Source organism: Ochotona princeps, chromosome 3 (assembly GCF_030435755.1).
Source record: "Ochotona princeps isolate mOchPri1 chromosome 3, mOchPri1.hap1, whole genome shotgun sequence".
NCBI lineage: Eukaryota > Metazoa > Chordata > Mammalia > Lagomorpha > Ochotonidae > Ochotona > Ochotona princeps.
This window is the reverse complement of record NC_080834.1, coordinates 26,575,390-26,591,032: the sequence shown is the minus strand read 5'-3', so window position 1 is coordinate 26,591,032 and position 15,643 is coordinate 26,575,390. Positions and strand designations below refer to the sequence as shown.

Below are 15,643 nucleotides of genomic sequence, written 5' to 3'. Positions count from 1 at the left end.
TGGTGGCCTCACCCCGGGCGCCTGGGGCAGAGCTGGGCCCACTGAGTCACTCCCAGAGCATTCCCAACGGTGTGCAGGCACGCGGCGTGAGGCGCTCCATCCCAGCCTGGGCCTCCCTGACGGCAGGAGCTGCAGTGATGTGGTCCCTCCTCATCCTCGGAGCCGGCGTGGACAGACCTGCTGTGGCAAGCACCCACAGGCGGTTCTGGGAGACCACATCTGACCACAAATGGATGAGCCCAGGCCCAAACCGCCCGGATGACCAAGCCTATCCCTCCAGGACACGGAAAAACTGCCCTGTTAGTGCAGCAACATTGCTGGATGGCCCAGAGCCTGGGCTGGTGACAGTGCGGCCCCCGGGGCCTGCGGGAGGACCCAGCCTGGCCACCAGAGGGCCAGGAGGGAGCAGGGCCTCAGGGACCCAGAGCGGTGAGCTCACAGGGTGGCCACCCTCCCTGCACCCCCGGGCTGCTTCCTCATCCTGCCTCAGAGGGTGGACGCTGCCCCTCCTCCGCAGGGGCCCCCTCCCTGCAGCTGCCCCTCCCTGCCCCAGCAGCCAGTGGCGGGGCATGCCCTCCCACCCCCGCCCCGGGCGCTGGCATCACTGTGGCTCGTCTGACCATGCGACGGCTCCCTGGGTCACCACCCTCCCCTGGCCTCAGCTTTCTCTGCCACCACTCTGGGCACTTGCCTGCTGTGGTGCCATGTGGGGGCCGGATCTCAGCTCACGTCGTGCACGAGGGCCCCATGTCTGGGCACGTGTGCACTCACACATTGCACATATATGATCATCCATGTACCCGTGTGTGGGTTTCCATGTCTGTTGTGTGCTCATGTATGCATGCATGTGGGTGTGTAGGTGTGCACACATGTTTATGAGTGCTTTGCATGTATGTGTTCGTATGTGTGTGTGTTCGTGTGTGTGTGCATGTGAAAGCATATGGGAATTCCCACACCAGCAGCCAAGCTACAGGTCAGCCCTGCTGGCCCCTGCTGGCCCCTGTGGCCCCTGTGGACCAGGGGAGTCTGGAATGAGGTCAGACCCGGCCTGGGGCTCCCACCTCCCTGGTCTGCTTCTGGCAGGCCCCACCTAGGGGTTCAGGGTTCTCCTCTGGGCTTAGCGGTTGAGCTGCAGTCTGGTCAGGTCCTGCAGATGGACAGTCTGGGGCATGGCTGCCAGTGGGTCCCTGAGGCCCTGGTGATGGCTCTGACCACAGGAGCAGCAGCTCAGGACCCTTGAGTCCCCAGTGTCGGCCACATGGGCGCTGCCCACCCCCCACAGCCTGCTCCTTCCCTGTCCCTGCCTTGTGGGTGCCCAGGGTGCTCAGTTGGGCAGCAGAGAAGTGGCCCTCTGACTCTCTAGAGCCTGCCACGTGTCCAGGCTGCAGCAGAGGGCCCTGGGATCCCAGCTGACCCTCCCCTATCCACCCCACCCTGCCTTCCCTACCCCACCCCTAGCTCCCACTCCGCTTCTCACTTCCCTCCGCCCAGGACACAGGGGTAGGGCTCCATGCAGGCCTGGCAAGGGGGGCTTGGACCTCCACCCAAGTTTAAGCACAAGGAGGAAACCCCTGACCCAGCAAGGAGGAAAGGAGAAGGCCGTGACCCCACCCACCAGACTGCAGCAGGGGACGCCACTGTCCTTCCCCAGCCCTCAGGCTCCAGGCCACCCACTTGGAAGGGTTCTTTCTGTGTCCTGATGGGATACCAGGGGGCTACAGGGGACCCTAATAGGGGTTTTGTCCCCACGAAAAGGCACAGTCCAGCAGGGGACATGCCAGAGGGGCAGGGGCAGGGACCTCCCCCAGGCTCCCACCTCCCACTCCCTCACCTTGGGCCAAGCACACCTACAGTGGGGGTAGGGAAGGCCCTGCCCTGAGCTAAGCCAACCCGGCACATCAGCCTTGCTACTCTTCCCCTGGACCCCCCTCTCCTGTCCTGCCCAGGGTGGGCAGAGGGGACACTCTGGGGGCAGTGGGTCAGGGTGACCTTGTCTGGTCCATCAGAAGCAGGTGGCTCTAGGCCCCCATGCAGGGCAGGGCAGGGCACACCCCCCGCCCCCATCCCCAGAAAGGCCCCCAGGGGGCTGGTTCTGCAGCCCGACTCCCTAACCTGCACATCTGCTCTGTTGGTCTTGAGCTGCGAGCGGTGGCCATTTCCAGCCATCAGGGAGGCGGAAGAGGAAGGAAGAGGGGGCGGGGGATCCCTGCAGCTGAAGCCCCAGTAGGAGGGTGTGTGGCTCATCTGCTGGCCGCAGGGAGCCGTGAGCTGGAGCCCCAGGAAGCCACAGGGCCTGAGGACACAGCACTGGTCAGCCGTGCCCATCCCAGCCTCTGTGGCAGTCCCTGGGTGGACGTTTCAGAACCCCTGCCAGCAGGCGCAGCGCGCATCCCCAAGTCACAAGGCCACAACCAGGGGGTTGGCAGAGCTCGCTCCCTAAGGCCTCATGTCCACTTCTGAAGCAGCTGGAGGCCACAGGTAGCACCTGGCTCATGGCTGCGCCACCCCAACCACAGTCCTGGCTGGGCCACTCCAAAGCCAAGAAGCTTCCTCTGGGTCTCTCAGTACTTGGGCCGTCCTCTGTTGCTTTCCCAGGTACATAGGCAGGGAGCTGGACGGGAAGTAGAGCAGCCAGGACTGAAACCAGCACTCGCATGGGATGCCAAAGCTACAGGCAGTGGATTTACCTGTTATGCCGCCATGGCAGCCCCACACATCCACTACGGAAGGTGAAGTGGGACATTGGCTGCCATAGCAACAGATACTTCCGTGTTGTCACACGAAAGGTAAACTACAGATCTGAGAGAAAAATTCTGAGTGTGCATGTGTGCAAGCAGGCCATTCTGTGAGTGTGTAGACATGTGTGTGAACATGCGCATGAGCAACGTATCTCCAATGAGCACCGGTTCGAGTCCCGGCTGCTCCACTTCCCAGTCGGCTCCCTGCTGACACACCGGGAGAGCAGAGGATGGATGAGCTTTGGCTCCTGGCTTTGTATTGGCTCAGCCCAGGCCATGGTAGCCATGGGGAATACAAGATTTCTCTTGTCCTTGCCCCTTTGTAACTCTGCTGGCCACTATAGCCATTAAAACTATTGAGCTCTACAACTTCGGGGATGCCAGGCATCGGCAAGGGGGTGGCTCAGCCAGGATACCCAGCCTGCAGGTAGGAGCGAGGGCTGGCGCCGCGTCTGGTTGACGCGAGCAGCTGCTGCTGGCACAGGTCACAGCTGTCACTGCACACGACCCAGCCCCGCTCTCTGACCAGCTGTACCTCCAGGACTGACAGCCGGGCGAAGCACAATGATGATGATGATGCTGTGCGACCGCAGCTGGAGGGAGAGGGTCTTGCCCTGCGGGCCTGTGCTCCTGGGAGATTACAGGCCACACTGGGCAGCAGCAGGCAGCCTGCCACCAGCTCACGTCCTGGCTCAAGGGGCAGACAGCTCATGGGTGTCCGGGTGCCCCTTGGGGTGGATGTTGTCTCTGGCCCCTGGACGTCCTGGGGACCCTTCCTGCCTCGCTGCTCTGTCTGCTCAGTAAGGACAACCTCCACTGGGCCCCCACCTAGTAGGGTCCAGCTCCCCCTGCCCAGGCTCCTCTGGAGGGAAAACCAACCAGTTAGCTCCTGTTCCTGTCCCGTCATGAGTCAACTCTCCAGATCACTTAGCTCCTTCCTGCAGGAGAGAGAAGGCGGGCAGGGACCAGGTGTCCCCTGGTGCTCCCAGAAGCTGGACTGCACACCCCTCCCCTGCCTCTGTCCCCACATACAGTCTACAGTCCCATTCCTGGACACCAGAGAGATCATTTTTTAAATTGTATTTATTTATTTATTTATATGGAAGGCAGAGTCCCAGAGAGAGAGATCTTACATCTGTTGTTTATTCCCCAAATGTCTGTAACAGCAGGGCCTGGGCCAGGTACAGCCAGGAGCTTCTCCTGGGTCTCAGGTGCACACAGGGGCCCAAGCACTGGGCCATCCTCAGCTGCTTTTCCAGGTGCAATAGCAGGGAGCTGGGTGGGAACTGGAGCAGCCAGGACTGGAGCTGGATGCTGACACCATAAGTGGAAATTTTATCTACTGTGCCACAGTGCTGACCGCCAGATGCCACTAGAAGTGGGGCACCAAGGGGTGCAGGCTGGTGCTGCCAGTCAGAGGCATTGGCACCCTCTGGCTATTGTCCCTCCGGCTGCTGACAACATGCGGGAACAGCTGCTAGGCACAGAGCGCCAGGCGTGTCTGAGCCAGTGGTGCTGGTGTGTGCTTTCACGGCCCTAAGGAGCAGAGGTCGTGGCTACGTGCGCCAAAGGGAGGTGCAGGGAGCTGAGCTGTCTGCTGCCTTGGGCTCAGGTGTGCTACCCGTTGGGGCTGGGCTCTGGCATGCACAGCGAAGGCATGGGTAGTCCCAGCTCCCAACTGCACCTGGGTGCCAGGGCCTGCGGGGCAGGGGTGTGATCCTGCCCATGAGGCTGTGCCCAGCACACCCCACCTGGCCAGGCCCCAGTGGGAACAAGCATTTTACACAAGGTGAGGTGTGGCCATCTCAGGAAGAAAGCACCAGTGAGGCCAAACCTAGGCAGCTGCAGGAGACTGCAAGGGTAGCCGAGTTCTGGAGTACTGGGAGGTTGCCTTGGGCCGCAGCCTCCGGCCTACACCTTTGAAGGCAGGTACTGCCACCATCATCATCACCCTGGTACCTCCTAGGCTTTGCCTGACGCAGGCCAGCCCACAGAAGCCAGGGACCACAGGGTGCGGTACAGCACAGCTCCTGCTGGCTCCTCCCAGCATCCACACAGCCAACAGGCTTGCCTGAGCGCGCCCAGCCATGGCCTCTGCCTAGATGCCAAACAAGGCCCTGGGGTGGCCCACACCCCAGCAGCTATGAGAGCTCCTCCGGGCCCAGGGCCCCACACACGAGCCAGGCTCAGGCCAGGCCCTCGCCCCATGGCCACTGGGCTTCCTATCAGTAACCTGCTTGCGGTTAGTCAACGCCAGCCGGCCACCAGCCACAGATCAGGATACTGCAACCACGCAGGCTGCTCCATCTGCAGCCAGAACCATCCCTGACCTCGAACACCTGAGCCAGGGCCCTCAGGGGGACTGCCCATAGGCTGTCTGAAGGGCTTAGAGCCCGCTGAGCCGACTTCCCCTGCCAGGGTCTTGTCCTGGGGGCTCCCCACCCCAGACCACTCCCCAGGGAAGCTGCCTGGACGCTGATCTTAGCCAGTCACATCAGCGCAGGGTCATGGTGTGTGCTTCTGCTGCCCTCTGTCCCCGCTCCTCCCAGACCGCACTCCATCAAACTCTGAGCGAGGCTTCCCTGGCCTCCACTCCCCGGCACTCCAGTGGCCTTGGGCGGTGTGTGTCACTGCATCCCAGTGGCACAACCTCAGGGTCCCCCGCCTTACAGGGCTCAGGCTGTTGCTGCCCAGCCCTTCTGGACCCCGTTTCCCAGGGGCTCGTGGGGAAGCTCTGCCCACTTGGTTCTCAGAGAGGCTGCCCCAGGTCCCCTCCCACAACAGGGCCCATTTGCTGATGGAGGCCAAGATTTAGGACAATTAGGACGCTGAGAGCACCTACCGGCTGTGAGAACTCACAGGGCAGGGGGCCTGTGTCTGCCCCACAGCTGGGTCGTGGCAAGCACTCACAGGGGCCAGGAGCCTTCTAAAGCCATGACGCGTTTAGTTTTTTAACATTTATTTATTTGGAAGGCAGAGTTAGAGAACAAGAAACAATTTTCCATCCACTGGTTCACTTCCAGATGCCACAATGGCCAGCTCTGATCTAGGGTGAAGCCAGGAGCCAGGAGCTTCCTTCAAGTCTCCCATGAGGGTGCAGGGGCCCAAGGCCTTGGGCCGTCCTCCACTGCTCTCCCAGGCACATTGGCAGGGAGCTGGATGCGAAGGGGAACAGCCAGGACTCAAACCAGTGCCCACAGGGGATGCCGGCATTGCAAATGGTGGTTTAGTACCCTGTGCCACAATGGCGACCCCCCCCACAGCCTCAATTTGTAAGCTGATTTGGGGGGCACTGGGGCACAGGATCAGTGCAGTGGCAGGAGGCAAGGAGTGGACAGGCCTAGGGGCTGGGACCCCCAACAGCTCAGGCGGTGGCCCCGGGACCACACCCAACAAAGCTGGAGCAGGCAACGCCGGAAACAGGAAACAAAGCTGACAAGTCAAAATTGCCCCTGAATATTTTATTTAAATATTAAATTAAAAAAAAAAACAACTAATCATTTGGCATACATTTCTCATGTGAACTTAAGAAATAATTGTTATGGTAAAAAATAAAACACAACAACACAGCAAAACTATGTACATCTCAACCGGAACACGTAGTGTTATTAAATAGACGAACGCATTCCAGCGCCCAAGAGAAACATTCCACACCCACCCACGCGCTTAAAACAGCGGGAGGGACAGAGACCACCCAAAGATAAAGTGCCGGTCAGTGCCGGAGCGGCCTGCGGGGCTGACCCCACTCCCTCCCTGAGCATGGAGGGAGAGGGTGGCCGCAGCGCCCCCAGCCCGCTCCAGAACGCTGGCCAGGCACTGCTGGGCGGCTTTGGCGTTTTCTCAGCAGGCAGCAGCTTGCTCCTCACCTCTGCCGAGGTGGCCAGGGTAGCAGTGGTGTTTGGGACGACAGGGACACTGGTGTGCAGGCAAGTGGCGTCAGCCATCTGCCCCACAGTCTGTCTTTGGCGTTAGGGAGCGGCCACCTTACTCCCTCCCCAAACAGCCCAATACCCACCACCGCAGCTGTGGAGTGCCAGGTGCCAGGGAGGGACAAGCTTCTAGAAGCTTCTGACCTGCGGAGCCGTGGCCTGAGTATACCTCCCAGGCGTCCTCACCACACGGCAGGCTCAGGTGGGAGGACCCCAAGAGTGTAGAAAAGATAAAAACCATGCCATGTCTCTGTCCCTGAGACACACACACACACACACACGCACACACAAATGGTTGTTCCAGAAGGAAATCAAGACGCCCGTATAAACCAGAACCCCTGTACCCCTTGCTTGCTTCCCTCCAAGACCACAGCCCCTGGCCCCCACTGCCCACCCATCCCGGCCCTGGATTTTATTGCACAGTTACCCCGAGGCAGGTGCTCTCGCGACCCTGGTCACGAAGCGTGTCAGCACTTTAGTAGCAGCGGAAGAGCCGGCTCCGGGATCCTGGGGCACTTGCCCCTTGCGGGCCTGGACTCCTGGGACACTGGCAGTCAAGCCCTCGTGTCCGGTGGGTGGCACCCCCGAGTGAGCCCACAGCTCACAGCTGTTCATAGCTCACCACATGTGTGTGTGCACACCCGCGTGCACACACGGCCTCTGGATGCTCGGTGAGGCCCCGCTCCACCGCCGGGGGCCGCCAGCATCTTCCACCCGCTCCCCACCCGTCCACCCGGCTCACCACACGCCCTTCCACTATTATTTTTCTAAACAAAGCTTCTAGTCCCTACTCATAGTTGAGGTCACTCAGTGCAAGGAAAAAAACAAAACAAAACAAAAACAAAAACAAAAAAAGCCAATACAGCTAAACGTATTGCTTGGTTTGCTTCTAGAGAGTTCTTGGCGGTGAGTCCAAAGCCTTGTTCACATCCTCTGAAATTATTGCTTGGGAGAGCCGGAGACCTGCGGAGGCGGCCGGGCCGTCTTCACTGCACCAGCACAAACGTGGCCAGCTGGCTGGAGGGCAGGTCCCGCATCTCGCAGGCCCCGCGCGGCAGCTCCACGGGCTCACAGGTGGGGGCCAGCCTGGCGAGGACTGCTGGGCTGGGGCCGATGTGCAGCTGCGTGTCCAGGAGCCGTGCGGCCGACGCCACGGGGGACAGGGCGGGCAGCAGCGGGATCCCAGGCACCAGGAGGCTGTCGGTGGGGGGAAGCAGGCAGGGGGCCGTGGCCAGCTGTGGGACCTGCAGGCAGCTGGGTGGGGTGGCCGGGCGGTGTTGTAACTGGAGCAGCCTGCAGAGGCACAGGGAGGGGGCCCATCATCCCGGCTCTGCTCAGGGCCTACCAGTGACACAGAGGAGGGGATGCCCAAGGCCATTCGGGCCTGGGCTGGCATGTGCCACCCCTGCCACAGGTGGGAGCGGGGGCGTACCTCTGCTGCAGCAGCACATCCTCCAGCATGCCCCTGCCCTCCCGGCCGCCAGGGGGCCCGCCCTGCAGGCCAGGATTCTGGGTGGGGGTGCGTCCGGTGGATGCCTGGCACACCTGGCGTGCCAGCCCCTTGATCTTGTTTAGCCCCAGGAAGCCCTTGGTCCTGGCACTCCTCCGCAGCTGCTGCCGAAAGGCCTTCAGCCCTGTGGGACAGAGGCAGGCCTGTGATGAGTGGGCCTCTGGCCATGCAGGCACAGGGCACAGTCCTGGGCACAGGGGACACTGAGGGGGCCTCACCTTGGGTCAGGGATGTGTCGGACGCCCGGCGGCCCTCCTGGAAGCTGAGTGGGAACAGCACGGCTCCACCCAATGCCCCCTGGGCCTGCAGCACCGGGGTGGCTGACTGAGCCCCCAGCAAAGGCGCATTCAGTCTGACAGGGCAGTAGGTGGTCAGCAGTCCCTGGGGGGCCAGGCCGTTGCCCAATATCACGGGGCCGGGGCTCAGGGCGCTCAGGCAGCTGTCAGAGCTGGTGCCTTCAGAGGGGCTGGCCGCTGCTGCTGCTGCCGGAACCACTATGCCTGGGGAGGGGACAGGTGTCTGAGCAGCCCGTGTTCCCAGGCCACGAGGCAGCCCCGGGGTCTCCCCAGCTCTGCCCTCAGCTAGGGGTGGGTGGGTATCTACCAATGGCCCAGAAACCCTCCCAGCATGTCACACGGGCAGGCTATGGGTGACCCTGGGGCCAAGCACCTGCCCTCCCGGTGCCTGGCACAGCCCAGGGTGGGCCCCAGGAGAGGCCAAGCCCCCACTGTCTCCACCAGATGATCAAGTGGGAGCAGAGGCAGCATGCTCCCCCAAGTGGCCAGGCGTGGGGGACCCTTAGGCCAGGCCTCAGTCACCCCAGGGCATTCTCAGCCACTCCCCAGCAGGCGGGACCCTCAGCCCGCACCTCTGTGACGCTCACCTGGGGGAGAAAGCGGGGAGAAGTGAGCGGACACCTCGGCCAGTGTATGTCTCCGGCCAGTGCTGCCAGCCGGAGCCTGCGGGACCTCGAGTTCCTCCTCCGGGCTAGGTGCCTGCCTGGCCTCCTCACCCACAGTGCAGTCCAGTAGAGGTACAGGAGACACGGGGTGGGGCTGGAGCATGCTGTGGCAGCTGGCATCTCCCGGGAAGAGCAGTGGCTGCAGGGAGGGCCACAGACCAATGACTTCCTGCACCCCGAGGCCCCACTACAGGGGCACAGGGTCCCTCTGCAGCACCTGCAGGGCCTCCCACCCTGTCCCAAGCCCAGTCCAGGACACCCACGAACCTGCAGAGTCTTGTGGAGGTCATAGTCCACCTCCGTCTGTAGAACAGACTGTGCCAAGGGCTGCGGGCACAGCAGGGAGGACGGGAACGGGCCGGCAGCAAGGCCTTCCGGCGGGGCCTAGGGCCGGCACAAGCAGAAAGCCGCCATTAGGATGGGGACCCTGGTCCAGGTCGGGCTGGGGCTCAAGATACCACCCCACTCCACATGTGTGTAAGCAACACCAGAGGAGGCCCAAGGTATGGGCCCCAGATGTGAGGGCCAGGCAGAGTGAACCCCCAACCCACCCCCACCAGGGTCCGACACCCACAAGGGGCCCAACCAAGGGCCAGGGGCTCGGGCAGTCTCTGTCCCAGGTAAGGGACCCTGAACACCAAGGACACAGCCCTCACCTCGAAGCCGTGGAGGTCGGGGCTGCTGGGTCCATGGGGCCTGCAGGGCCCGGGGCGGGCTGTGGGGCAGCCGAGGCCCTGGAGCCGCTCACGGAGGAGGTAGTAGATGGCAGCGAAGTGGTTGTAGCTACGGTTCTGCAGGGACTGTGGGGAGAGGGTGGGGTCAGGTACGGCCCGCAGCGCGGCAGGCATCAGGTGCACCGGCACGGAGGGGGCGGCTGCCCGCGAGCCCAAAGGCTGCTCACCTCCAAGGTCCTCTGCCGGTCGATGCCCAGGTTCCGCATGACGCCCAGGACCTGCTCGTCGTAGTCTCCCAGGCTGGAGTCGTAGCTGTGCAGGGTGCGGGCGGCATGGGCCTCCCGGAGCAGGGCAGGGTCGGCTTGCACCCAGCGGTGCTGCCAGATCTGGGCGATGGTGATGCGCTTAGTCGGGTCCACCACCAGCATGCGGCGCAGCAGCGATTCACAGTCTGGGGGACGGAGTGGGCAAGCCGAGTCAGGGTGTTCCTGGCCTGTGCCCGTGACCCTCACACATGGGGGCTGGCACACAAGAGACGCTCTAGAAGGCTGAGGCCAAAAGCTGTGGCCTCCGCAGGCGGCCTCCAGAGAGGACACACGCCAGTGTCCACAGGGAGTAAAGCCGGGGGAAGCTGGGGCACACGTCTGGGCGGAGATCGGACACCTGTGGGGCAGGCACGGGCTGTCCCGTAAGTAGGGCACAGGGAGGCACCTGCGGGGTTGGGTTTCTCTCACAGCCCGGGGTCACCTGGGCCTGCTTCCCAGAGGCCAGGCAGGCAGGCAGGTATTCTGGGGGCCTGGGAGCCCCACGTCCTTCCCCGGCCCTCCTCTACCCACCTCCCATGCCCTGTGTGGCATGGGTGCACCCACCTTGAGACATGAAGAAGGGGATGCGGAAGCGGCCCTCCAGCACCCGCTGCCTGAGGCTTGGCAGGGTGGGCCCATCGAAGGGCAGCGAGCCACAGACCAGGACGTACAGCACGACACCGAGGCTCTGTGGGGATGGGCAGCCCGGTCAGTGTGTACACGCACGCGCACACACGCACATCCCGGGAAGCAGGTGACAGGGTTTGGGCTAACTGGTCAGCACACATACATGTGCTCCTGGGGTTGTGGCCTCGGGTCACAGGGTCACAGGGTCACAGGGTCTGGGCCAGACCAGGTCAGTATTCACACACACTCACACCCACACACGTGCGCTCCTGGGGTTGTGGCCTCGGGTCACAGGGTCACAGGGTCAAAGGTCTGGGCACATGGGCTCCTACCCAGATGTCCAGCTGAGGCCCTTCGTACTCCTTCCCCTCGAAGACCTCCGGGGCCGCGTACGGGGGGCTCCCACACCACGTGGACAAGGGCTCCCCAGGGTTGTAGAAGTTTCCAAACCCAAAATCTGAGAGGCAGAGATGCAGGCAGGTGAAGCCAAGGCCAACTCACCCGGGCGGCCCCCTCGCCCGCCCGCCCCCTGCCCCCGCGCCTGCAGCTGGACGTCCACCTCCCGCCTGCCCCCCGTGCCAAGGGCTCCCTTGCCTGCCAGCTTGACATCCATGTCGGCGTCCAGCAGCAGGTTCTCGGTCTTGAGGTCCCGGTGGACGATGCGGCGGCTGTGGCAGTACTCCACAGCAGACAGGATCTGGCAGAACTTCCTCCGAGCTTCCTCCTCGCTCAGGTGTCCGTGAGCGCTCAGGTAGTCTGCGGATGACACCGCACCATGAATGCCCCCACGTGCAGCATCGGCCACGCATCCCCCCTCTGGGCACATCCTGCACGCCGGGCACGGCGACACTGGCATTGGCACGCTTACCGAACATTTCCCCATTCTTGGCAAATTCGGTGACGATGTAGAGCATGTCCTTCGTCTCCATGACCTGAAAAGCCAACACCGTGTGAGGCACACACGGCCCCAGCCAGCGCCACGGCACACACGGCCCCAGCCAGCGCCGACGGCACACACGGCCCCAGCCAGCGCCGACGGTACACACGGCCCCAGCCAGCGCCATGGCACACACGGCCCCAGCCAGCGTCACGGCACACACGGCCCCAGCCAGCGCCGACGGCACACACGGCCCCCAGCCAGCGCCGACGGCACACACGGCCCCCAGCCAGCGCCGACGGCACACACGGCCCCAGCCAGCGCCGACGGCACACACGGCCCCAGCCAACACCGTGTGAGACACACACGGCCCCCAGCCAGCGCCGACGGCACACACGGCCCCCAGCCAGCGCCGACGGCACACACGGCCCCCAGCCAGCGCCGACGGCACACACGGCCCCAGCCAGCATCACGGCACACACGGCCCCAGCCAGCGCCGACGGCACACACGGCCCCAGCCAGCGCCGACGGCACACACGGCCCCAGCCAGCGCCACGGCACACACGGCCCCAGCCAGCGCCACGGCACACACGGCCCCAGCCAGCGCCGACAGCACACACGGCCCCAGCCAGCGCCACGGCACACACGGCCCCAGCCAGCGCCGACGGTACACACGGCCCCAGCCAGCGTCACGGCACACACGGCCCCAGCCAGCGCCGACGGCACACACGGCCCCAGCCAGCGTCATGGCACACATGGCCCCAGCCAGCACCGACGGCACACACGGCCCCAGCCAGCGCCACGGCACACAGCCCCCTTCCCCTGGCCAGCCTTCAACTTCTCCAAGATCCACGTGCCCAGTCACGTGAGTGAGGAAGGGACGGAGAGGGTTTCTGCCTCAGAGCTTTGCGAAGCCCCAGCGGGAAGGGGCTCCCTCGGAATCTGCTGGCACCTGTCACACCCTGTAAGAGGGCACCTGCTGGCATCCAGGGCAAATGGAATAGCAGGTGGCAATGGCCCCCAGTCCCACATTGATCAAGCCTTCAATGGCTCAAAGAGACTTCAAGGAGAACCTAGCGAAGCCTGGTGGAACACAGAGGGAAGACGGAGCCGCGCTGTGTGCGTGGGGAGGCTTGGGAGACAGAGCTCCACACGTCCTTACGGGGAGATTCCTCGGGTGTCAACACCGCAACTCCCCCAGAGAGAACTTCTGAGGCCAAGAATTTTAGTATCTCCCGGTCATACAAGCGCTCTGCAAATTCCCACAGTTCCGGGGAAACGTGAACTCTCCCATGAGCAGCGGGAGGACCAAGGTGAGCACTACTGTCCACCTCCCCCGCGAGAACGAGGAGCAGTAATTTCAAGTCCCTGCACTTCAGCTCTCAAAAACCCACAGGAGGTAACGGGGCATCCCAGGACAGTCCTGGGGCCCATGCTGGTGGGGCAGGGCCAGAGTCAAGGCAAAGGTCAGGGTCAGAGCAAGGGTAAGGGTTAGGGCCAGGGCCAGGGTTAGGGCTAGGGTCAAAGCCAGGGCCAGGGCCAGGGCCAGGATCAGGGTCAGGGTGACGGCCAGGGCCAGTGCTGAGACCGTCTAGCTCCACCAAGAACCCACGCCTGGCTCAATGGGACAACCACACACACATGGTGTGGGGTGAGGAAGGAGGGTAGACAGGAAGTTAAGCCAGCCGGGGCCCCACCCCCCAAAAAAGCCAATGACAGAAACAGCTCAGGGACTTGGGGGAAAACAGGTGACATGGGTCCAAAAGCGGGACGCCTGTGGCCACTGAGGGACCCGTACCAGCTGGGGGACTTGGCATGGGGGGCTGCGGAAGATGCTACCGCAAGAGACTTTCTCTATCAGGCCATGCCACCCTGTGGCCTGGCAGCCACACACCCACACACATGTGCACACACCACCTGGGGGCCACCCAACGCAGCAGGGCACCCATACACACACATGTACACACCACCTGGGGGCCACCCAACACAGCGGGCCGCGCACCCATACACACACATGCACACACCACCTGGGGGCCACCCAACACAGCGGGCCGCGCACCCATACACACACATGCACACACCACCTGGGGGCCACCCAACGCAGCAGGGCCCCAATGATGGAGTGTGTCCTCCCACAGGCCAAATGTCTCAATGAGGGGTCATTCGCCTCCAGGCAGGTGTGGGGGGATCGCTTTACTGTCCTAATTAAGAGCACTAACTCCCCAAGGTATGTTATTCATCTCCACATGAGAACCCAGCGACCACGCCAAGCCGCACGGAGCAGCCCGGGGAGCCAGAGTGACGAGCTCCTTGCTGGGACGGTGGCCTGGCGGGGGAGGACAGAACAGCTGGCCACTGTAGGCAGGGAAGCTGCTGCTTTCAAACGCACCCCATACTTGGCCCCCCGGTCTGTGGCAGCACGCAGCCACGTGGCCATTCTCCCAGCAAGGCCAGGCCGACGCGGACCTGTGCGTGGGACCCTGCACCCGGGCCGGGCTCACAGAGCCCCCCGAGGGCGGCCGGCCGCCAGCCTCACCTGGTACAGCTTGATGATGTGTGGGTGGCTCAGGAGTTTCATGAGCTGAACCTCACGGTAGATTTTCTCCAAGTTGCTAGAATCCAACCGGGTCTTATCAATGATCTTTATGGCGACCTATAGATTTGAAAAGGACAAAAAATAAGAAAGGAACCACCTCCAGGCGCCCAAGCTGCACGTCTGGTTAATTTCTCAAGCACTCTGCGTCTTAAGTGGGTGTGTTTGGGGGGGTGACAGGTGACGGGGAAGCGGGCACTACCACCGCTAACAACAAGGACAGCCCAGCCGGCTCTGGGGCGCCTGGGGCCACGGGCGGCACCCCAGGTTGTCCTGGGCTCTTTCTTCCCCAACACCCCATCTGTAGCAGGCTGGCAGGGGCGTAACCTGGCGTGTTCTTATTTACCCAACACCGTGAGCCTCTCCCGGCTATGACAAACCACCCTGCGGGCACCAGGTCACACTAACCCGGCTGGCCGGCGTCCCCACCCGCAGCACCTCCCACCCGCCGGCTGCGCCCCGCGGCGCCCACGCACCTGCGTCTTGGTGACCCGGTGCCGCGCCAGCTTCACCACGGCGAAGTTGCCTTTGCCCAGGGTCCGCTCCACGTCGTAGAAGCCCACGCGGAGGGGCTTCTGCGGGCCCGCGGGGGCCGCGCTCAGCTCGGACAGGATCACCATGGCTCCGCGCCGCACCTGCCGGCCGGCGAGGGCGCGCTCAGCGCGGGACAGGCGCCGCTCCCACGCCCACCCCACGGGCGGCTGCACCGGGACCCCCTCCCCACACCCGCTCGGGGTCGCGCCCGGCCCGGCCGGGACCCCCGCTCCCTCCCCGCGTCCAGCCTCGGCGCCGTTTCCACCCGGGACGCCCGCCCGCCGACCCCCCACAACAAAGGGGGACCCCGAGCGGCCGTCCGCGACCTCCCCCCGGCGCGCGCCCGCCCGCCCGCCGAGCCGCGGAGAGGGGTGGGAGCCCCGAGCGCCGGCAGGCCGCGCCGCCGCCTCACCTCGGGCCGCCCGACCGTCCCCGCCGCCCCTGCCCGCCGCCCGGGCCGCCGCTGAGGTGGCCGCCGCGCCGCATGTCAGCCCGGCCGCCCCGCACGCGGCGCCGGCCCCGCCCCGCCGCAGGCTCCGCCCCGGCCCCGCCCCCGCCGGCCGGCCGGCCCATTGACGTCACTTTGACGCCAGAGCGACGCGCGGCCGAGCGCCGGCCCGGGCCCGGGGGGGGCGCGCGGAGATCGGGCGGTTGCCAGGAGACGGGCGGCTCTGACGCGCGCGCCGCGGAGGCCGTCGCCCTGGCGACGGTGGGCGGTGACGTCAGGGGCGCCGGCCGCCCGCGCTCCCGCTGAGGCGCTCCCCCTAGCGGGAGTGGGGGAGCACTGCGGGCCGTCGGCGCCTCAGACGGGTCGCGGGGGTCGCGGGGGTCGCTCTCCGACCCCGGGACGTTGCCTGTCCCCGTGCCGCCCCAGCAGCAGCTAGGAGCCTGGCCT

General features: G+C 64.3%; 1 protein-coding gene across 1 annotated transcript; it reads right to left on the bottom strand.

Moving 5' to 3' along the window:
- Positions 1 to 7,653: 7,653 nt before the first annotated feature.
- Positions 7,654 to 15,221, bottom strand: SIK1 (salt inducible kinase 1). The gene is made up of 14 exons (XM_058661576.1): positions 15,161 to 15,221; positions 14,691 to 14,849; positions 14,158 to 14,274; positions 11,613 to 11,676; positions 11,339 to 11,500; positions 11,077 to 11,201; positions 10,682 to 10,805; positions 10,040 to 10,263; positions 9,795 to 9,938; positions 9,406 to 9,522; positions 9,061 to 9,277; positions 8,396 to 8,677; positions 8,100 to 8,301; positions 7,654 to 7,960 (listed from the first exon to the last, which is right to left on the bottom strand). The coding sequence occupies exons 2-14, from the start codon at positions 14,832 to 14,834 to the stop codon at positions 7,654 to 7,656; spliced, it is 2,229 nt and encodes a 742-aa protein (XP_058517559.1). The 5' UTR covers positions 14,835 to 14,849; positions 15,161 to 15,221.
- Positions 15,222 to 15,643: the final 422 nt, after the last annotated feature.